At 37.7% G+C, this 24,082-nt stretch overlaps 1 protein-coding gene across 6 annotated transcripts in view; it reads left to right on the top strand.

The window, feature by feature from the left end:
- atp8a1 (ATPase phospholipid transporting 8A1) overlaps positions 1-24,082 on the top strand; it is a 97,291-nt gene that overhangs the window by 28,089 nt on the left and 45,120 nt on the right. For 3 of the 6 annotated variants that reach the window (XM_067518837.1, XM_067518833.1, XM_067518838.1), the window contains exons 7-18: positions 709-782; positions 1,968-2,037; positions 2,165-2,292; positions 2,845-2,956; positions 3,263-3,428; positions 6,215-6,342; positions 8,577-8,654; positions 8,760-8,848; positions 12,048-12,092; positions 16,167-16,239; positions 21,652-21,757; positions 22,934-23,016. In XM_067518837.1, coding sequence (XP_067374938.1) covers positions 709-782; positions 1,968-2,037; positions 2,165-2,292; positions 2,845-2,956; positions 3,263-3,428; positions 6,215-6,342; positions 8,577-8,654; positions 8,760-8,848; positions 12,048-12,092; positions 16,167-16,239; positions 21,652-21,757; positions 22,934-23,016 — 1,152 coding nt within the window. The remainder of the gene's footprint in view (positions 1-708; positions 783-1,967; positions 2,038-2,164; positions 2,293-2,844; positions 2,957-3,262; positions 3,429-6,214; positions 6,343-8,576; positions 8,655-8,759; positions 8,849-12,047; positions 12,093-16,166; positions 16,240-21,651; positions 21,758-22,933; positions 23,017-24,082) is intronic. The other 3 variants (XM_067518835.1, XM_067518834.1, XM_067518836.1) reach the window with 3 other exon arrangements.

Raw genomic sequence — 24,082 nt, 5'->3', positions numbered from 1 at the left:
TTTTTGCTTCTTTTCTTCATCTTCTATCTCTCTCTCAGCTATCCCTAACGAAGTGATGGTTAGCTAATACATTAAGTCAGTATTGCAGGGTTTTCCTGCTTTTTGAGTGTGTTTAGGAGGGATATAATGCTCTCCAGCCTTATATGTATGTGGCAACCATCATTTCTCTAGATGGACGTTGGTGATTTTGAATTAGAATTGAATAAGTCATGTCAACATACCTACCTCCTTCACCTTTTCACAAACCACTTGGACTTGCTATGGAGGCTTTGTAGCCTATCCAGTTTAAAGATTAAAAAATAAATTCAGGGGAAATTGGATTTCACTATACGTATAAATGAAGACCTGCTGGCACTGCATTCGATCATGACTTACCATATAACTGCTTTCTGAATTTAAGTTTATTACCTCTTGTGAGCAGATTTAAATAAGTAATTCCACTATAATGGTTTTCTAAATTGTTTTGTGAAAAGGAGAACAGATGACCACAAATACATTCTGATTACGCAGTACTTATCATCGTGCTCTTCTCATCTCCCTTAAACTGAAACCGTTGTCTCTCTTCCTTTGCGTTTGATGTTTGTCTGTCTGCATTTTGTTCCCCCTCTCCATCTCTCCCTTTTTTCCCTCATCCTCTCCTCTCCTGTGAACTACTGCCACACTTTAACTGTCTCGCCCCCTGCTGGTGTATGGTTTGAAATAAAATAGGTGGCTGTTGGGGAAGTAGTCAGAGCTGCAAATCGGGATCACCTCCCGGCTGACCTCGTCATTCTGTCGTCCAGGTCAGGAAACGAGCACATTACCAACAAAACATATGAGAATATTTTCCAAACACGAGGAAGAAAAGGGCGTGTAACTATTCGGGCAACAAACAAATATCAGAATGCATTTCCTAAGGATTGTTGTTTAGTAGCCATTAAAACGGCCATTTTAGAATGTTACATTTTGTTTTACCACACAATATATAAAGTCAACAATTTTCAGTGTTTGGCTTCAACTTACAACAGTGATCAGAGTAAATAAGGCAATCTCGTAAAACAGCAGAGGAGTACATGCTCCTTTATGTTGGCTGGGAATGTTTTTATAATTTACTTCCCTTTGCATGGCTTGTACTGTATGGCACGCTCACTGCAAGAGGTTAATGTGATGTGACAGTTTGCATGCAGTCATATCCCAAGTTGAAATGTAAAAATCCCTTGTGGAATTGCAGTTTTCACACCATATGTTAACTGACATTTGAACAAGATTACCAGTATTTTAGCTGTTTTATAGCTGCAAATTACAGAGCTTTCTCATTGATTGTGGTTGTGTTGCAGAGCCAAGATTGTTTGCCCTCCCTTTTTGTGTTTGGTACTGTCTTCAGTATGAATTAATTACTCTGTTTAATGAGTAGCCTACCAGAAACCCACGACACCTTAAGCACCGGCATGCTCTTACTTACTGTCCTTGTGCCCAGACTCTGTCAGAGGCCTATTGTCTGCTCTGTTTGTTGTGTTTGCCATGCCTGCTTGCTCATATCACCCCACTCTCCACTCTCTGTCCCTTTGCAAGTATATTTGAACTTTTCTTAAAGGTATTACTAGCAGATTAGATAGAAAATGTATTAGATCTGTCATATGTACTCGGCATTAAATGGCCAATTTCTACACGGTAAAACTTAAATATAGTTTCTGATTGGATTGAAGCATCTTTGTTTGCATTTCTCCAGTCTTATGTAACTGTTGTGCTGTTTTCTATCACATTTAGTTTATATATAAAAAGATTTAGAGCAGTTTGAAACAGAAAGTCAAACCTTTTTATTGGGAAATAAACTTAATTGCTAATTGAGTAATGCATAAACAATATTATACAGTTATCCGTATATAAAATACTGAACTGAGGTTAGATATACAGACTATATAACTGATTAACATTTTACTTGTCTGTTTGTAATACTACCCCATGTGCCTATATCCTCTGCCCAACAGTGAACCACAGGGGATGTGCTATATAGAAACATCTAATTTGGATGGGGAAACAAACCTTAAAATCAGACAGGTAATACTTTTATTTTTTACATTTCAGTGTCCACACAACAACAACAAAAAATAAATTATCTGCAAATATAACACATAACACACACATTGATAAGAAAAATGAAATGCTGCTGCAATTACATCAACAGGGTCTCCAAGTGACTGCAGACATAAGGGACATTGACAGCCTCACGCGTCTCTCTGGGCGGATGGAGTGTGAAAGCCCCAACCGCCACCTGTATGAGTTTGTTGGGAACATACGCCTGGATGGACACAGGTGAGCTCCGTTGCAGAGATCCATGCCTGGCTCTCTGGCACTCCTTTGCAAATCAGCTGCCCATTAGGGAGAAGCAGAGGAGAGAGGAGAGAGCAGACAATATGAGTGCAGTATGAGGCTTCAGGCATTGTTTAATGTTTCTATTGAATAAAGGAAAAGGTCTTGCCTCAGTAATATTTAATTATGAATTTGTTTAGAGGCTTTGCCATGGAAAGTAAAAATACATTATTTACTGTTACGGCTGTCAGGGTTTAATAGCTTGATTCTTGGAGTTTGAGACAATAAGGCTCTATTGAATAAACAGTTTTACCAGGACCATTTTTTGTGTTTTGGTGGGTTGTGGCTCAATGGCCAGAATCTTTATATTGATGGAAATCCAAACTGTAATTGTACTATATACAAACTTTAAAGTAATAGCAGATAAAATACGTGGCTGGGTAAATGTGAGGCATCATTGTCAACCAGGACAACTTTAAAAAAACAATAATTTCGGCCTCTTCAGTCTTTTTTTTCATTAAGTGTATTCATTTTAAATTATGTATATCACTACAGTACAGTACCACTGAGCCCAGACCAGATCTTACTGAGAGGAGCCCAGTTGAGAAACACCCAGTGGGTCCATGGTGTGGTGGTCTACACAGGACATGATACAAAGCTCATGCAGGTAGTGTTTGGAAGGTATTATTGTGAGATACAAATGAAAATGATTAATTAGGGTCAACTTAGAAGTTGTTAAAGATTAGTTTTATTTTTGGTTCCATTATTCTTATAGTTATACAGCCAGATCTTTAAAGCCAATAGTATACTGTAATTTAGTATTTAGACATTACTTAAAAGGGTTTAGATACAACAAATAAAGAATTTTATGATGTCACTCTGAACATGTTTTGCTCCATCATTTTTTTGCCAACAAAAAAGCAACACTACTAACGATCAGTCTTGATTACTTCTTACGGTCATGTTTACCCAGAATTCTACTCGGCCACCCCTGAAGCTGTCCAATGTGGAACGAATCACCAACTTCCAGATCCTTGTGCTGTTTGGCTGCCTGCTGGCCATCTCTCTGGTCTGCTCCATTGGCCAAACCATTTGGAAGTACCAGTATGGCAATGAGGCCTGGTACATGGATCTCAACTGTAAGAGTCCCAACAGCCTACATTGCACCTCTTATTCCACATATTTTGTCTCACTTGTCCATATCAGCTTATTTTTGTTGTCATTTTAAGTTTTTAACTGCTGGTATGTGTTCTGTTGTTTTTATTTTGCTTCTGTTAAACTGTGTTTTGCATTACAAGTGAAATATGTGGCAATGTGGGAATGACTGAATTCCCCGTTAAGTGACAAAAGACAGCTGCATAGATGTGTATGAATGAAAAAGAAATGGTTGAATATCACTACGCTGTTGTATATTTTTGTTTCTTTCTAATGTTCTGTTTGATTTTGTTGTTTTCTTTGTTGTCGTTTTTAACAGCTCCAGGTAACAACCATTTAAAAGCCTTGGCCATCAGTGAATGACCCTCCTTTACTAATCCCTTACTGAAGCCCTGCCTTTGCTAAGCAAATGAAGCCCCCTGCCCACGCCCCCTATATGGTTGCCCTACTTTGTATGGGCCCATGCCATGGACAAGCACATACCAGGGATCCAACAATAGGTTTTTCCCCTCCAGCTCTCTTATACCTTTCATCTAGTTTTTTTTCCAGTGCCTGATGCAAACAGTGTCTCACTTTTTCCTTTATTTTTTTGTGTGACGTTAAACACTTTGGAGTTCCCAAGATTCAGACCTTCATCTTGTTTTTTCCTTTCATTTTTTATACAAAACTATTATCATAATTTACATTGAATCCAAAGGCAATCAGGTTGCACTAAGTAAGCTTTTCATGGCAAGAGGCTTATCCATGTTTATTGCTCAGAGAGAACATGTGGCCCATCTTGAGGGCCAAGAGTTGACATTTTCTAAATGCCTTTGTTGCCATCTTTTCTTGTGAGAGTGGAGGGATGTGGAAAGTGAAGTCAGTTCCTGCGACAGTTTGTCTGTTGTGATGAAGCTCTGAAGCTTGTGTGCAAAGTGATTATCGTCACACTCTGGTCATTACTCTGTACCCTGATAGGCCTGTGTAGAAAAGGTTGTGTCCTGGTTAAATAATCTTGCTTCATGACTTACACTGCACTTTTTATTATTGGATTTCGTATTGATGTCTACTGATTTTAGGGGTTTTAATGTATTTCTCAATGGCATTAAAACCCACAAATAAAAATTTTACGTCACGGAGTGTAAGCCATAAAGCAGGCATCCATCTTAATTCTTATTGTACTTCCATAAGGAGATGTTGAGGCTCTGTCCAGTGCATATCATCCAACCCATGACCAAAGAGAGAGGTGTGGACATTGTCAAACCTATACATCCCATTTACTGACACAGTTCACTGCTTGGTTAAAAAATTATATAGTGACATTTTAACTTTATGCAGATTAAAGAACCTGTGGCTCAATCCCACCTGCTGTCAAGGTGCACAGACACTAACTGAAAAGATAAAACTGGCAACACCTCCAGATTGTCGAACCACTTTATTGTTATACTGTATGATCAGTGCGTTTTGGCCAGTAGCCCTTCATCAGAGTCTGTTAAAAGCACAGAGAAAAAATACATTTAAATAGAATTGGGTTTTAACAGACCCTGGTGAAGGCTACAGGCTGAAAGTGTTGGTCATATAATAATAAAGTGGTTCGAAAATCTTCAAGTTTAACTTTATGCAGATTGAAATTGAAAAATTAAGGTAATTTGTAATACATTAATGTCACTTGCTACAGTTTACTCGGTCAGTACAGTTAGTTTAGTTGTGCATTTATCACTATATCATTTCAAATTATATATCTATTACAAAGCTGCTAATTTCTTAACTGGCAGTAAGTTTTTTTTATTATACTGTGTACATGCCCCATTTTAAATTCATATTGCTGTTACATTACAGTTAAAAGACATTTAGTATAGATTTATACTTCCATCTGTGTGACTTGTGCATGTCTTGCTTTTCTAGTTTGATTACATTTTTTTAAAATCACACTTATATCTCAACCTTTCTGCAGAATGGCTAGCATCACATAACAACTGGAATACTACAAATTAGTGAAATGTGGTGGAGGGATCCTCATTAACACCCAAACTACTCTGCTAGAATAATCCACCCCCTCCTTTTCTGCTCCTTGTTGGTTGAGTGTGCTATGGACTGAATCTCCCTCCTTTGTCTTGAGAGCATCCGATACATTTGTCTTCCTCCACACTTCTGAAATAAATCTTTCCTCTATGTGTTGTTGTAGCAGTAGCTTCCATTCAGCCACTTTCTTTATACCATCCAGTTTTTTTTTTTTTTGCAATTGTTCTGTCATGAGGGAGGGCAGTCCCTTTCCACACAATTCTAAGATCAAGGCTTGGTTGAGGAAGGTAATATTTGCACATCCTGCAAGCTGAGAAAAGGTAAATCACATCCCTCCTGTTTTTATATATGGTGTCAGTGGGGTTACATGTTGATTGTTGCCAATTGTCTGGGGCTTTCAGGGGACCAGCGTCATTTTGCATAGTGCTTTGTGTAAATCATTGCCTGGATCATGCTGGATGCCAAGGCTGCTGCTGTGACACTAATCACATTTGAGATACTTCAGTCCCTGTTGGCTTTTTTTGAATGTATGGGACGTTAAATTGGACTGCTAATTGTTTACAATTTGAAAGAGGATCAGGTTGGGTGGAAGCAATGGTTAATTCCAGCTAATGCATAATGTTATGCCAAAATGTTTTCTGGCTTTAGATAATGTTGATCATTGGCTGGAAGTAGCTTTGGGCATTTTCATTTACACTAACTAATTGACCAGCACTGATGAGTTTCCTGTGTATCACTTCCTTTTTGTCCAACACTTATCTCCTGATAGATGGCGGGGCAGCTAACTTTGGCCTCAACTTTCTCACCTTCATCATTCTGTTCAACAACCTTATCCCTATCAGTCTCCTGGTCACACTGGAGGTTATCAAATTCATCCAAGCATTTTTCATCAACTGGGTGAGTTGAAGTTGCAGTCTACAAATTATTGCAGTCTACAAATTATTTAAACTAAAGTTTTTTTTCTATGTTCAAATGTAATGCACAAGCAGATATACTGGATTGTAGACCATCTGCATCTGGAAGGTCCAGTTACTAGGTAAACCAGTATCCTGTCCAAAACCTAAACCATGAAAATAAAAGAACACTCCAATCAACTGTGAATAACGTTATTGAAAAGCAGGAGTCAGGGAAGTAATAAAAGTAATTTAGTATAAAAATAAGTATATTTAAATCCATTATTAGGAAATGGAAAGAATGTGGATGTGAATGAATCTGCCCAGAGCAGACTGCCCTCAAAAGCTGAATGACTATAAGAAAGAGATGAAGAAGAGTGAGGCCACCGAAACACTTATGACTTCTCAAGGTTTTGTGACTGAGCTGGGAAAGACTGTATAAACAACAGCTTTTTCATCAGTCATTGCATCTAGCCTAATGGGCAAAAAGTTCAATTTTGGTCTTATCACATCATAAGAACATCTTTTCAGTGGACACAAGAGTCTCTCCAGTGCCTTTTGACACACTCTAGCCGAAAGGCAATTTGACCACTCTCTACTGTAAAGCGTTAAGTAGTGCAAAACCCATGCAACAGTTGTGGAGTTTATAGCAGCTAAAGCGACAGACCTTTGCCCTTTTCAACTGCACAGAGCTAGAAAAAGACTGTGGCCATAACTTCATCCAGGTTACCATAATTACAACACAATTAAGTGCTGATGTTGCTCTGTGACTGATTGATGTGTAATGAAACCATTACTAAACATTTACCATAATATATTGACACCTTATAAAAGTGACCGCAGGGTGGATATATCAGCAGGGTTTACTCTGTTCCTGAAGAAAAATTCATGCACAGTGGCAAGAGGATAATAGAGGTCATTTTTGGTTAGTTATTTGTCAGGCAAAGCTATTGGGTGGTAAGTTAATTTTTAAAAGTCAAATAAAACAAGGCTAGCATTATTAAGATGTATTTATTGCATGCAAATAATTTCTGCTGTATGTCTCACTGGGGGCCCGATTAAAGACCTTTGGGAAGTTCCTCTTCTAACCGGCTGTTTATGATGATGGCATATACGACTGAAAATTCCTACCAATCATAATTATATCGGTTATGAGAGATGATGTATACTGTGATATTATTATAAATGTTGCTTTTAAAAAAACTTAATTATCATTTTTATAAATGTTTTACATGTTTTTATTTAATCCAATTTTGATGGTCAATACTTGGCAGTGCTAGAAGGACAAAAAGCAGGTTCTGCTCTTTATTTACAATTACATTATTTTATTGCTTTGGAAACTGTTCAGCTAAAATCACAGGATGTGGAGAAAACAACACTAGGTAAGACAGAAATAAAGTAGATTTATATTTTGAATAATTGGTAAGGCTGCCTCATTCATTATAAGATAAAGAAGCCATGAAGAAGCAGATGGAAGTTGTATGAAACATACAGCCCAGCCTTCGCTAATTCAACAAGGTCTATCTATTCATGTAAAAAAGGGAGAAAGTGGAGTGAAGTGGATGTAGGACAGGTAGTGAAATTTGGGCACAACATAAACAAGAAGATCTCTCGGATCGAATGCTAAAAAGAACCGGATTGGCCATGAATGTTTTGAGATTTAAAAAAAAAAAAAATGTGACCTGTTGTGTAGACATGTTGGGGGGTCTAGTTCCGTTCCACCATGCGTGTACTGTTGGGAAAACACTGTATCAGTGTCACATTTACTACTTATTGCATTGTTTCCTGGCAAAGAAAAACACAATTTTGCAGATTTGGGTATCAGTTCTTCAACTAGTCTTAAAATTAAATGTTGCCATACAAATAATATGGCTCTCACTAGAACCCAAAACAGGTGAAATCTGCCAAGACCACTGCAAAGCCAAAACGCATACCAAAATAAATAACATGGAACATTTCAGTGAGTGATAAAAATATTGTATTCTCTTATGACCAAACTAGGGAAACCTCATGGACTATATTATTTCCAGTTATTTTGAGCCACTTTCTTCATTATATATTTGATGAATATTTAGCAACATTTGGTGCAGTTCTCAGTTGGTCCATCTTTCTACCACCAGTTGATTATTACTTTCTTGAAGGAAAATTGAGTAAGCTAAAGCAGTGGTTCTGGCTTAATTTTAATGTCTTCTCAGATGCAAAGTTTATACTGATGATTTTTTGGTTGGTTGGTTTTAGGACACTGATATGGTCTATGAGCCCACAAACACACCTGCAATGGCTCGCACCTCCAATCTGAATGAAGAATTAGGCCAGGTAAACAATACAGGTCAAATGATACTTTGCTATGTTACCTTCTAATTAAAAATCTCCTGTGCGTATATCCATTAACTGTTACTCTGGCTTTCTTTCTTTCTACAGGTGAAATATATTTTTTCTGACAAGACGGGGACTCTGACCTGCAATGTCATGCAATTCAAGAAGTGCACCATTGCTGGTGTGGCCTATGGGTATGTTGCTTTTTCCTCCCCACCCTTTTTAAAATATTCCTCCTCCCCCCTTTGCATCCGTTGCTCCTCTTCCATCACCTTCATTAAATGCCAAGTGTGCATCACAGGACATCTGGCATTGCTCTCTCCTCCTTCGGCTTCTCATTAGCAGCTGAATCAGTGCTCCTCAACATTAATCATAAATAAAAGGTAGACAGGCATTTGGAAAGACAAAGACTATTACTCTCTCCTTCACAGGCTTCTTGTCAATCTTTTATCATGACAGAGGTGATTGTGAATATTGGTAATGTTCTATATCCTCCAGATAATTAATCTACATCTTGCAACTTATGAATAGAGTTCGGAGAATACATGTATGTTAATGCTTCTAAACTTATTTCCACCTTCCATAAGTTTAAATATCTGCATGCTTGTAACTGGAAAACCTCTCTATATAACATGGCATAATCTAGAAGAGTTTTTCATCATGGAAGGGTCAGATGGTAACATCCAGATGAGATCTAAACAGCAGGACAACCAGATACAACACAGAACTAATTAATATAAGGAGTCTAAACATTTATGGTATGTTCTATATACATTTACTGCCCGAAATGGAGCCATAGAGAGAAAGCTGAGAATCTGTGACATTGCCATTTAAATCAACTACTACTGCATTTTTCCCCTGAATAACAACTTATTTCATTTTAGTTTATAGATAATGAACCTCAGTGGAAGCAAAACAAGTGGGAGTATCTTAACAGAACCAAAGCAAGTACAAGCGTGACAGTACACGATTAATCCCATTAGGATTCAATTAAAAGCATGATTGATGAAGTGCAGGCTGAAGGATAAAATAGCTTCTTTTGTATGAAGTTCTCTGTACCAAGGCTCTCATCATGCTATGATTGCCAGCCCAGTGAATACACTGACTCTTTCTCATTATCTCTTTAAGAATATAGTTATTTTATGATGTGACTCCTCTAAGTCCTCTAAGAGATATTTCTTTTTTTAACTACTGCTGCCAATAAAGGCAACCAATTTATTCTCATTTAGATACTTAGTGCTGCAGAGTGTCTTTTCTTTTTTCCCTTTCTTTGTTTTAACAGTTATTTAAATGGGTCAAGCCTGCTGATCACCAGGGACAGACACTCCTCCCTACAAAGGCTGAAGTTGGGCAGCAGTGTCTGTGTCCTTTATCCTAAATTGAGATGTTTTCCTTTGAGTCTCTGGAACGAGGACTCCCTTTTATGTAACTGATAAATATGGATGAGTGTTTCATAGCAGGGAGAGAAAAAAGACAGGATCTAATGAGGCAAGGCTGTTTTGACGATGCCATCGTTTGGTCTGCTTTTCGTCTTCCGAGTTTCCAAATAAGAGTTGGGAGGGTTAGTTTAAAAAAGTCTTTACAGTAAGGGATTATTGTTGCATTTCTAATGCATAAATACATTTTAATGTTACTCTAACAGCAGTTTAATCAACTAAAGTGATGTAATTATACAATCCATTTATTTTTATAACTACTATATATTTTTAGAACTCTTACAATATAGCTGGGGATTTTCTTTAAACCCAAATTGGACCATATTTTCCAATTTTCTGCTTGCTCATAGTCAATCTTAAAATATAGATAAACTTATCTGTGTGGCAGATATTGTTTATCAAAAATCGTTATTAACATGTATTTAATTCTAGAATTACTAGCTTGAACTTTCAGTTTAAATTTACTTTCTGCACAAAAGACAGATTTTAAGCATCTAATCATCCAACTCTTCTTCAGGAGGAAATAAAACTTTCAGTACTTTAATACACATTAATAAACATGCTTGTGTACAGCACTTACTGTACTCTCTGGCACAACTGTGGTGCCAGCACACACACTTACATATGTAAAGCCCCCTGATACTGCCGCCCACATGTCTTACTCACCACAAATTAAGTGCCACTGTAATTAATAAAGCCAACCCCAAGGGTGCAGACATTAATTAATTCAGCTAGATTGGAGTCCAAATCTTAAGGAGAGATACTGTTGAAGTTTTAAAGACTGTCATAATCCTCCTGGGTAATTTTGTTAAGACTAGTGTGAAAACATACGTTTGTCTGTTTGTCTGTGACAAAACTTACAAATTGGTTGGACAACATTGGTGTGTAATGGAGAAAAACGCAGTGGTGTTTTCCTGAAAGTACGAGCACGAACAAGCTTACAGTTTGAATCAAACGGATTCAAATGGGGAAACGTAATGTTCAGTGAAGCACATCCTCTGGTTGGCTTCGCTCGTCACAGTTAACAAAACCGTACACTGCAGTTAGTCTGCCAGAGCAGAGATGTCAAAATAATTCGGTTCCTCCTTTTTGGAGCAGCATGCTCTCTGAACACATTTATTTTAAAACATTGTTTTCATTGTTACATGAAATGGTAGAAAATAGTACTTGGCGTATATATTTTTATCCTCTCGTAGACAGTTTTTTCTCTTAAAACACATTGGCAAAACATCTTCAGTGTAATATCTTTAGGTCAAATTTTGATAACTTTTTTTTACAGTAACTTCATAAATAATTTTGGTTGATATTTCTAGATTAAACAACTAAACAAAACATACAGTACACAAAACAGCTGGGCGTAGAGAAACAGCAGAAATGGACACCTAAATTGAAAATGACACACGTCTCTTTGATTGTTGTAGTAGTAGTAGTAGTAGTAGTAGTAGAAGAAGAATACTAAGTAGTATAACACCTGTCATTCGTAAGAAAACTGAACACAGTTATAACCAGTGCAAACACATATATATTTTTTTCAATCCTTAAAACCTAGGGAGTATAAAAACACAAGTTGTGGTTATGTGCTCAACAATATCTTGGCAACTTTTAACAAGAAATTTACATTTTTACATAAATTTGGATTAAACAAAGAAGATAAACTATCAAAATATAACGTTGAAATGTTGAATTATTATTGAATTTTAGCGATGCTGGTTGGTAGATTTTGTTAGATTTGGACCGAGGCATTTCAACCTGTTTCCAAGTTTTCTACTGCCACATTGCTGTCAACCGAACCCTGACACTTCACCTGCTGTCCTTCCAGGCATTTGTACTATTATGCTCTAACCCATCATAACAGTCCCATCTTGACTTTAATCCTGGCACCTACACATTTTCACAACATGTTAATGGTAGACTCTGTCAACAAGATGATTTTTGTTCTCCACCTTCGCTCCAACAGTCACGTCCCTGAGGCTGAGGAGGGTAGTTTTGCAGAGGATGACTGGTAAGATGACGAGTGTGAAATGGTAGTTCCTTTCTCTCTCTTCACCCTCCGCTTGTGTGATGTATTAGTGTTGCCTTGCCGTGTGGAAATTGTGATGTTGAAAACAATACCGCAATGTATTTTTGCTGTTTTTCCATTGTGCCTTAAGTAAACTAAGGACATGTTGTACGTAACTGTGGCTTTTGATTCACTGTGTGTATCTGTTGTTTTGAAAAAAAAAAAAACAGCCGTAAACGAATGATCTATTATATGTTACTTACATTTTATCAGAATTATTATAAAATTTTGTGGCTACAGACACATTGAACAGGTTTAATAGGTCATGGCTTCTAGAGTTTGTTATATGTTATGTTAAGGGCTGAAACAGTTTCTCCTTCTTCTCAGTTAACATCAAACTTACTTTGTAGGTGGTAGTTAAAGTCTCACTTCTGTCTGGCTGTCTTTCTCTCTCTACCAAGTGCGCACACACGCGCGCGCGCACACACGTACACACACACACACACACATTCTATTTCTGAGATCCATCTGCTACAGTGTTGAGATCTGCAGGAACAGCATGGGCGTCTCATACATTTTGCATGCAGGATTGGGCCCTGTTTTTTAATGCCTGTTATGCGAAAATGTTGAATTGTTTTGCTTTAAAGGAAGTTTCCAGCTTCCATGAAAGCATATTTTAATTTGTTTTTCACACCCAGGCTTTATTTATACACTAAAAGGTTGGAAATACATAAGTAAGTAAAAAAATAAAGCTATTTTGTATATAGGTATGAAAGAAAACGTATCATGCCCTCTAAATGGAGGTCACTTAACAATTACAATTAGTCATTTATCAGACGCTATTATCCAAAGCGACTTACAACTAAGCAGAAGACACTAGGGACATCTTGGGGGTTCAGTGTCTTGACCAAGGACACATCGGCTTGTAGCCATGAGGCCCACGAGTTTAACCACTGAACCTGTTGTTTGTGGACGACTGCTCTACCAACTGAGCTACAGCATTTCTCAGTCCAAGGTCAAAAACTGTAAAACTGGTATAGACGCAGGTCAGACATATATGTACTTATGAGCAGCATGATGCATTATAGGTTTTATCTGAAACCAGATCCTAACAATTGACTGTGAAGAGCCAGTGCCCTTGTTGTAGCAGTGACACATAGAAGCCCTCTGTGCTGGCAGATAATCAGTAACTGACCATCCTGCACACCCAACCTCATGTCTCAGAAATTTCATCAAGACAGTTGGGAAGATGACCTAAGCTATTGCTGTAGAACAGTGCTGTGACCCTCCTTCCCCATACAAAGGTTAGAAACAGTAAATGTTACTTTGTAGATAGTAGCTCATCAGAAAAGCATTTTTTTGTCTGAATTTCTGTTTTTATTTTACATAAAGCCTGATACTAAAATTGTTCATTTTGTTTTCTGCATTGATCTACATAAAGTACCCCATAATGACAAAGTGAAAACAGAATTATTATTTTAATAATTACAAATGGGTATAATGCAACAAGCTTTCCAAACCTGGATTGGGAACCATTCTTCTTTGCAATTCTTCTCAAGCTTTGTCAGGTTTTATGGGGACTGCCGGGGGACAGGCATTTTAAGGTACTTTCCATCGAGTATAAGTCAGTATTTTGGCTGGCCATACTTGAGGCTTTCCCTCAAGCCTGACCAGTCTCCCATTACTGGTGAAAAATACCCCCACAACATGATGCTGTGATGCCACCACCATGCGTCATTATAGGGATGGTATTGGACAGGGAGATCTAAGGCCAAAAATTTCAATCGTGGTTTGATCAGACCAGACAGTCTTGTTCCTCACAGTCTGAAAGTCCTTCAGATGCTTTTTTGCAAACACTTAGTGGGCTTTCATGTGTTTTCCACTGAGGGGAGGCCACTGCCATAAAGCTCAGATTGGTAGAGGGCTTCACTGATGGTTGTCTTTCAGGCATTTTGTCCCATCGCCACACAGGATCTCTGGGTGGCTATCAGGTTCTTAGTCACCTCTCTTACTAAGGCTCTTCTTCCCTAGTTTGCTGAGGTTGGCCGGGCAACCAGTTCTTAGAAGAGTGCTGGTTGGTTGCTGGAGTTTCTGAGCCCTCAAGCCAGTTCCTTTGACCTGGCTTTTGATACAATATGCATTATCACCTTCAATGATTTGTGCCTTTCCAGATCATGTCCAATCAGTTAAATTTTCTACAGATGGGCTCCAATCAAGGTGTAGAAACAACAATCAATAAATGTAGACATTTCTGTTTCAAGTCTGTTTTCACTATGTTGTTATGGGTTAATGTAAACAATTATAGTATCAAGCAGCAACTAACTAAATTTAAAAAAAATGAGAGATATGAAAATCTTTGGAATGCACTTTATTTAAATACAATCTACAATCTGAGCAAGATATTGCACAGATAGAAAACCTGAAGATATTTATTTGAAAAGTCTGTCCTCCTTAGAGTTTACATTAGTGTTCTCACATTTTTCCCTGGCATATTTTAGTAAGGCCTGTTGGTTTGATAAATTTGCCTAACTTCCAGTCTATCTACATAGATGTGACACAATATCGACTCCAGCCATACTGTTTAATTGAATCACTGTCTCTTTCCTACATTTCTTACCTCCTTAACTTCTATTTGCCGTGCAGTAGATAGAAGTACTGCAGGTTGACTCGCTGGTCAAGTCTTGGGGTTGAACAATGTATCCTGTGGGGGTAGAAAGAAATATTGTTGCTAATTGCAGCCTCAGTAACATTTCTCTCAAGGCCCAGTCCCACAACTAAAGCTGCTGTCCTTCTGATCGATAAGACTCTATAGTAAATTTTTCACAGAATCGTAAATTGATCCCTTCTGGACAGCCATCAAGCGTCTAGTGGCTACATACAAATTCATTGCCCAAAGCCACCTGAGGATTAAAAAAACCCCCACAATTTTCTTTTAAAACTTTAAATGGCTTCCCCGTGATACATATTCTTTTTTCCCCCCAGTTCAGTATGACTTTCTGATATGGATAAAAGATGGTGTCACATTTTTATTTTGTTATATTTCTAAGGGACGTCAAAATACTAAATAATTTTGGGTTTTTTTAGTGCAAGTATGTGAGACGAATATTTCCCATAACTTTGAGTGTGATCAATAAGGTGTTTTTATCTGTCAAAAACATCTTGTATTGTTTAATTTCTAAACCAGGAGGAAATACGAGCTAGAAAGATGTAGATAAATAAAATAAAAAAGACTTGCAGATGTGTTTGTGATCTGTGAAGTGAGGAGGGCTCATCCCTCCCTCAAAGGATGATCCCCTTCAGCAAGCATGGGCAGAATCTCAAACAGTCACAACACTGTACTGTATGTCACATGACTGAGGCTCAGTGGACCTGCATTTGCATTCTGTCTGCATTGTGTTTGGTACTTTTGTCAGCAAACATCAATACTGCTGGCACACAGCATGGCTCTGCTTCAGTCTTCAACCAGTACCGACCTTGTGCAAAGTAGTCTCATCTAGAAATGAAACAATTACTATAATCAATTAAATAAATAGTCTGTCAACCAGATGATTGCAATCTAAATCAATTGCAAAAATAGAACATGTTTAACAATTCCATTTTCTTAAATGTGCATATTTGAAGCTTTTGTTGTTGTTCGGTGTTTTGGTCAGATAAAACTGTTCAGTGTGTCTCACATGGCTAAGGAAAATCATCTGCAGACCAACATTGATCATAACCATTAGTTGAAACCCATGTTTTGTCGGAATAATGTGTGTAATTGCTTGATTTTTACAACAAAATTAACTACCTATGCTTTACAGTGTTAGACATTCATTAAATCTAATCTCTCTTTTGTTGTCCTTATTGTAATTTGGTGAAATATAGTATTACTTTCTAATATTAGTAGAAAATTGTACTTTCAGGTAAGCTGCTCTTGTTTTGACATAATAATTGTTGTTAGATCCTGCACTGATCATGGCGCAAATTATTTATTTGAGGTTTACCAGTCTACTGTCAAGACATGTTCTAGCGTGGTGTCCGTGTAATATTCTACTGGGTTCTCCTCTGACGTCTGACTTTTACATCTTGTCTTTCCAGCCACAGCACACACTCATCAGACGAAGCTGGATTTAATGACCCGAGCTTACTGGAAAACCTCCAAAGTAATCACGTAAGTAATGTCAGGGTTTCCTGCTTTCTACCTGCAGTGTCGGCTGTTGCTGAGGACAAATTCAAGAAGGATTTAGAATTGAATTGTGTGTGTGCTTGAATATTGTCATCTTGCTATTTTATTTGATGTGGTGGCCGCAGTTATTTATGGTATGCATTAGGATTTATGATCAATATGTCTCATCTGAAGCAATCATTTTTTGACAGAGAGGTGGACTTTCTGTTAATAATAGTTTAAATACAGACAAGCAGGGAACCTAATTAAGTTTATTTCGACAGGATGAAGACCTCCTTGTGTGCTTATTTGCACTGGGGAAACTATGAGGGGGTTTACGTGGTCTTAATTTGCCAGGTTACAGTTAGCTTAGTCATGTATAAACGGTAAACCGGATTTTTTGAAACCTGGGTACCCCACCTTTCGCCCTATGACAGCTAGGATGGGCTCTAGACCCCCTGTGACCCCTAAGCAGAATAAACTGTTACAGATAATGTATGGATGGCTGATTTTCCCCAGGTGGATTTCCTTTTATAAACACTTAAACAGGTTTCTAATTAGCCTTTAGAAAAGAGAAGCGGGCTGAAGGAGGGAGAGATCAATAAAGACGCCGCATCATCCATCTAAAGTCTGAGAGAAAATTTAGCTAACACAAAGTCCTTGTAGAAGTCTAAATAAGGTGCTTTCACCACAGATTTTTTAACTCAGACATGCTGTGGATCAGCTATGTCTATCCCCTTTCTCTTTTCCTTCTTTCCCTCTGTGCTGTCACTCTGCTGTGGCAAGAAAGTCAGAAAGCACAGTTTTTAGTCACTTGGAAAATGAGTCTAAAGTGGAGGAGACACAAGGATTACTCTTGTGCTGCATGTACATGCAGAACTCCTGTAACCAGGTTTCTTAAGTGCATGTAAACACTTTTCCCTCGATTACCTGAGAGAGATGATTTCTCTGAGTAACCTGGATACCTAAGTGCATGTAAACACGTGAGTATGCAGACCACTTGGAAATTACATTAGGAAACCAAATAATTGAAGAACGTGTGGCTGGACAAGCGTTTACTGTCTGTCCCAGGGCTTCAGAGGGAACATTTAGGGCCACCTGTAGTAACAAAATTGGGGGAAACAGTGACTCTTTGGCTGATTGAGTCAGAACAACTCGGGGAAGGGAGAAGTCATATCTATTTTGTACAGTAACACTACCCAGGGAAGGTAGTAATCCCAATGCGGTGTTTTGCTTTGTTATGACACCAGCATCTCTTCACACACCGAGTTTGTGTAGTATCTTTTTTAATTTTATATTGAGAGCCCTGCACCCACTGCTATTACTGTGCCTAACCAACTGCTGTTTAGAAACTGCAGTCTCTATTTCTGGTTATGATCCTGCTTCTGAATAATTGTGGTAGTAGTACTACTGCTTAGTTGATAGAGGATGTCTCAGAGCTGGACTAGTTGTTTCTCTCTTTTATAGTCTTTGTTTTAAAGGGTGACTTTACCAATTTTCAACTTACTTTCTATGGCTTTAATTTTGGGTCCAAATGGATATTGATGCTTTTAAACTTCCTTCTGAGTGTCTTATATGGTAGTATTTCTCTTCTTCTAGCTGAAAAAAATTCTCCAGATGAGATTACCTGAAATATTTTTATCATAAGTTCAGATGATGACATGTGGAGGAGCTCTGGAAAAGCATCTTGACCATGACAACAACTTCCATTGTGTGAGGAATGAGATTATACATAATCTGAACTGAAGGTTCCTCCATGTGATGTCATCTGGAGGCATTTTTCAGCTGGAAGTACAGAGATATTTTAATATAGGTAAGTTTAAGGGAATGTTAATGACATTTATTTAATTGTATTACCCAAACTAGGACCAAACAAACCAACTTAAATATCAGTGAAGGTGTCCTTTAAGCTAAGGTATCTTGCTGCTTACTGTAACATCATATTTGCAGAGTGGTATTTAGCTTTTTGTCAAATTCTGACCACCAAACAAAAGGGTAAATCTGTATCTATTCCTTTAAATCTACAAGAGGAACTCACTTACTGTACATGACTCTACATTAGATGTTAAATGAAGCAAAACATTTTATTAAACGCCTTATGTTTTTACAGTTAAAACAGTCTCCTGTAAGATTAGATTAGTTTAATTTTATTGTCATTACACATGTACAAGTACAAGGCAACCGAATGCAGTTTAGTATCTGACCAGAAGTGCAATAAGAGGTGCAAAATATACCGGAATGTGAAGGTTTGGTGGTCTTAGTTGCTGTCTCGATGTCGTCCCGGTCAAAGCGAGAATAGATGTGACTTAACTCTTTCAGGTAGCAGACATCTGTACACACGTTGGATGAGTTACTTTGGTATGAGACACAAGGAGAGGTGGCCTGACTGTCCCAGATGGGGGAGGGGGGTCACAGTGTAAGCTCCAGGTATGTTTGTGTAAACATGGTCCAAGGTTTTGTTTCCCCTTGTGTGGCAGGAAAAATGCTGGTGCAATTTGGGGAGTACTGTCTTTAAGTCTGAGTGATTGAGATCACCCACAACAATAAATGCTGCTTGAAGTTCATTCCTAGCTAGCTTAGCATTAGCCTCCGGGGGGAATTAAGCTGCATTTATCATGTCTGAAGTGAATTATCTCTGCTGTCACAGTTTGTGTATAAGAATGGACCCAAAAGTAAACACAGCGAGAGGGATTATCATAATATAAAGGAACTGAAAGAAGGGATGAGAAGGAATAACAAATTTACTCAACTTATTGAGGACAGGCTGTTGATTCAGAAAAAATGAAGACAATACATGAACTAAGGAGTTAAACTTGGACAGGAGAGCTAAAGTGTCAGAAAATAACTTGAACATTCAGCGAATGTTACCAAGGGTTAGGGAAACTAAGAATATGAACATGAGTTATGGAGGTAAACCAGGGCCAAGATAACCATGAGAATCTGTAGGTTAGCTGAGCAGTGTCTCCCAACAATGACAGACTCTATGTTAACAAAGCTTGGTGTACAAACGCACAGTCCTCCAGCTCTGGTCTTACCGGATTCAGCTGTTGTCCTATCTGCTTACATAAACTAATTTCTTATTACTAAATTTGTGTGGCTGCAGGCTTTTTGTAGAAGTAGTGGTGATACAATTTGTTTAGGGGCCTGTCAGAGTATATGACAAGGGAATGAAGTGCTGACAAAAATAAACATCCCCTATGGTGTCTTTCATGTTCTGTTGAGTGGCTTGACATGTTCTCCACCTGCAGACTTTCAGCAGCCTTTGTGGGTCTGTGTTTGCGCGCTTGTCCCAGCACTCTACTACATTTCTGTTGACCTTTCAACTTTTACCACACTGACCATGTCTAAAGTGATGACTCTCCGTGACTCCTGCCATGGCACTGATTATCCATGAGTCAGTGACTGAGACAGCGGGTAGCACAGTTTTAGCTGTCACATTTAATTGTGCCATGAGAGCAAAGCTCATGATATGCCCTGCAGTTTCTGCTCTCATCACACAAGTTTAACCTCTTGTAATTGTGAGAATTTCCATCGGTATAATACATCCCGTAGCCACTAACGTTAAAAAAATAATTTTATAGGCATATCTTCTTTCAAAGTTGAAGTTGGATCAGATACACATATCTCTGTTCAATGTGAAGCTATAGACAGGAGAGCTAGTCAAGGCTGTTTAGCTTAGCATAAAGCAATGAATTGCCCAGTGTACAAAATCTGCTTAGTGCCTCTAAAGCTTATTAAGTGACACATAATGTCTTTTTAATCTGTAAATGTAAACACAACAAGCTCTTTCAGTGACTTCCTTGAGTTCCTTCCTTGTATAAACAGCATAAATTCTCCAAATATTCTAAATAAAACAACCCCCCTACAGTACATCTGTGGACCTGCACCTTTTACAAATCATCATTGTCAGGATCTAAAACTCAACTTGTTCTTCACAAAGATAAGTACAAATGCACACACACTGACATGTCCTTCAGAGGATACCTAAGAGGCAGAGGGGACTCTTACAACCACTTGGACTACAACTCTGTACTTTCATTTACAAGAGGCCCTTTGATTTCCCCTCACCTCTTACATTCACCCCTTTTTTTTTTTGTTCCTGGCTAGAGAGCTTTTATCTGAGTTGCCTAATCAGTGGAAAAACAAATTTAATTATTGCAAGAGTACATAGTGTTTTGTCAAAGGGGAGGAAAATCCAGTTGTTTTAGAGTAATCTGTTATCGAGAATTCACAGCGTGGCTGGTTATTTTCTTTGGTTATTTTGCTGATGTATGTTCGTTGTTATGAAATGTTTTTTCTTAGGCACCAGTATTTATCATTTATTGTTCACAGTGTGGATCAGCTTGGAATGTCAACATGCTCTTAACCCTATTGTTAAAAAGCATTAGCATCCATTAGCATTCTGTAGTCCATAATGTTAGATTCAGGCCTGCGTAGCCCTGCAGGCTGCTGATTTCTCTAGCTCAGTTGTGGTCACTGACTAGAAACTGGTGCTCCAGCGACCTCAGACATAGTAGAAGCCTTTCCTCATCTACCCTCTGGCTAGTTAGTCATGTTTTCTCTTAACAATGTAAAATACCCTCAGTATATAGGTTAGGCTTTTTTCATTATATAGTACAAGCTTACTGCTTTAGGATTGGATACACAGACAGCTGACCTCAAATAAAAAGGTTTATAATAAACAGTCTGCAGGTTTAATAATTGCATTAGTTAAGTTCACTTTATAGATGGCTGTACCAGAGAAAGCAGTTTCTGAGCCTATGTTTTCATTTTTGGGGTAAGTGATTAGTGTAAAAATTGTATGTATGTTAAATGCCTGCAATAAACATAAACAGCAGTTTTAATAAATTGTCCTGGACATTATTAAATTAACAACATTTGATTTGAGGTGTTAAGTTTTTAGTTTTGTAGATAGAGCTAATGAAGCATGTTGGTTGTTTGGTTCTTTTTAGCACCACAGAGAGAACATTGTTGGAAATGAAGCCAATCAAACACTATTTAGCCAAATGTACATGTAATCAATCATTTGCATTGTTTTAATTTGCTGATTTGGATTAATTGAATTTTGGTTTTAGGCTTACATTTATGTCATTTGAAAACTGGTTCCATCTATTTTTGGGGAAGTACAAAATTTCTGACTTTTCTGTTAAACTTTTGTAATAAGTCTACGCAGATGAAAAATTTAAATCATGACCGTGCACTGATTAAAACATGACTGTGCACTCACACATTAAGGGGGGTGACTCAGATATAGTAGTTGGGCATGTTTTTGTTTACTCTCACTTGTGCTCTATCTAAGCAGAACACAGTATAATGATTAAACTAAAGGTATATCAGTTCAGGCCTTGTCCTTATTTTGTTGGGACATGTTTTATTTAAGAATATTAAAGGTCAAAGTGCCCTCTGCTCTTCTTACAGCCTACAGCTGCTGTCATCCTGGAGTTCATGACCATGATGGCCATCTGTCACACTGCAGTTCCTGAGCACACAGATGGAAGAATCGCCTACCAGGCTGCATCTCCAGGTGGATAAAACCTTAGTTTGTGCAAATATGCTGACCTAGCATCATCCCAGTGCATTATATGTGCGCAGAGGGGATCATTGAAAATTTTTACACTATAGACATCACTCTTTATTCAGTCAATAGCTCACATGAGAAAAGAGAATAGTTTTAAAATTGGTTTGGAAATAAGCATCACTGTCATCCATCTTGATTCTAAGACTAGATATTGTGGAATGTGGTAGTTTATTGGATTTACACAATCAAGTTCAACATGCTGCATATTCTTTGCATTGGCATAAAATTTTGGTCACTGACATTCCCAGATCAGATCAAAACATACTAAGGAAAGGAAATGCCAGGAGAGTCTGGATCTACAGATGCAGAAATATCATCTCCTACACTCAAAAACGAAAAATAACCTGCACTTCCTACAAATTGGACCACACAATGACTCGGTTCAAGCTTATTTGCATGCTCAGCTTAGCTTTATTATGCTCACAACAGTGGCTGCCCCTAGCAGCAGTATTTGCTGAAAATAAAGGACAATCCAAATGAACCGTATTTTCACTATGCTCAAAGGAATATAGTATTTTTGTGATCGGAATGTAAACGATGAGGTAGCTCCTCTGAAATATCTCCTTTTATTAACAAAAATTGTTGGGTATATGGACAAACACTGCAAATAATGTTAAATGGTAATATTTCCTGATGCTTTTGTTTGAAACGGTAAGGACAAACAGGCCAAGTTTAGTAAGGAAACACATGCTTATTTACCAGCAATTTCTGTCTTTATGGTCATAAAGTGGTTTCCTAGTTGTATAATATTTTCACAAAACAGTGCTGCTTCTTTTTCTCCTCCATATTCCTTCTGAGATTACTTTGTTTGGCTGATTGTTTAGAACAGTCACAGTTCTTTTGAGTTTTGGGGTTTAAAACAGAGTTGGGAACATCTGTAAAGAAAGCTAGTTCAGTGAACTGTAAAAAAACAACCAGAGAGCTTTTTCTTGCCCTGCAGCATCCACATGCAAGCTGTAGTATTAGTTACCTGCTTCGTTTGCACTTTGTAAAAATCTGTCCACATAAATGTGTTTTATGTACCAAATATTGATGTGATTTTTATCATAAATGTCAGCTTCAAATTCTAGGTTATCTTGAAACAGCATTGTATAATATTATGGGTTTCCTTTTGCTTCCAAGATGAAGGAGCTCTGGTAAGAGCAGCACAAAACCTTGGCTTTGTGTTTTCTGGAAGAACTCCGGACAGCGTCATTTTGGAAATGGTAAGTTGGATGAGACAAATTTAATATTAGACATACAAGCTGCTGGACTAATGGAATATTGATGGTCAAGTATGACCTCACACAAGAAACACCACCACACACTGAGAGATGTGTGATATTAAGATAGCACTAAAATATAATATGCTATAAGCGTTTTTCTTTGTAAGTAAATATAGTGTAATAATAAAACAAATTATCTTTTTTCTACCAGCTCATAAGCTGTAGACTAATATACCATTTACCATTTAGACACTAAAGTAATTGTGCTGAGCCTTTTAACCATTTTTTTAAAAAAATGATTTTTGGAAAAAAATTTTTAAAGGAGTAGTTTGTCCCCTCTTTTGTGAAAAATTTGTTGATTTGCTACCTTGCTAAGATTTAGATGTTAAGATTGTTACAACTACCATATCTATAGAACAATTCTAAAACTACAACTATCAGCTGGTTAGCTTAGCTTTGCATAATGACAAAGGGGGGAAATAGGCGAAATGAGCTCAGACCAACAGTTACAAAATGCCAGTAAAATCAAAATAATTTGATTGCAACTGCCAGACAAGAAGTTGAGTCTCCACTATTGCACCTGGCTGAGAAAGGTTGCAATACATAACCCCATGTGAAACAATCAATTGTTGTATTTACGCTTACACTATCTGCATAGATTAAACTTTTTTATTTATTTAGCTTTAGATGATTTTACACTTTCAGACAACAGTAGGCTAAAATACATCTCCCCCAACTCTTGGCAAGAAAGGGAAAGTGTATTTCCAAAAATTTAACATTACAAGACATTACAGGACCATTAAAAAATAACTAGAATTAGTCTGTAGAATGCCTGTTGGTTATAATTTCATTACCTTTCTTTCAGACCTGGAGCAAAAACTAATGTGCATATTAAGAGAAATCTGCCTTTTCTATACACATTATCTAGTAATGGAAAGTGGAAAACATCATATCCTATGCTGATTCAGTGCGTGTCTTCTCCAAAGCTCAAGTCATCCCTCCTGTTGCTCCTTTAATTGGCTAAAGTGATGATTGTGCTCAAATAGGCCCAGGCCATAATGCCAGA

The sequence above is a fragment of the Channa argus genome, chromosome 10 (genome assembly GCF_033026475.1).
Source record: "Channa argus isolate prfri chromosome 10, Channa argus male v1.0, whole genome shotgun sequence".
In the NCBI taxonomy this organism is placed as follows: domain Eukaryota; kingdom Metazoa; phylum Chordata; class Actinopteri; order Anabantiformes; family Channidae; genus Channa; species Channa argus.
This window is presented reverse-complemented; position numbering and strand designations above follow the sequence as displayed.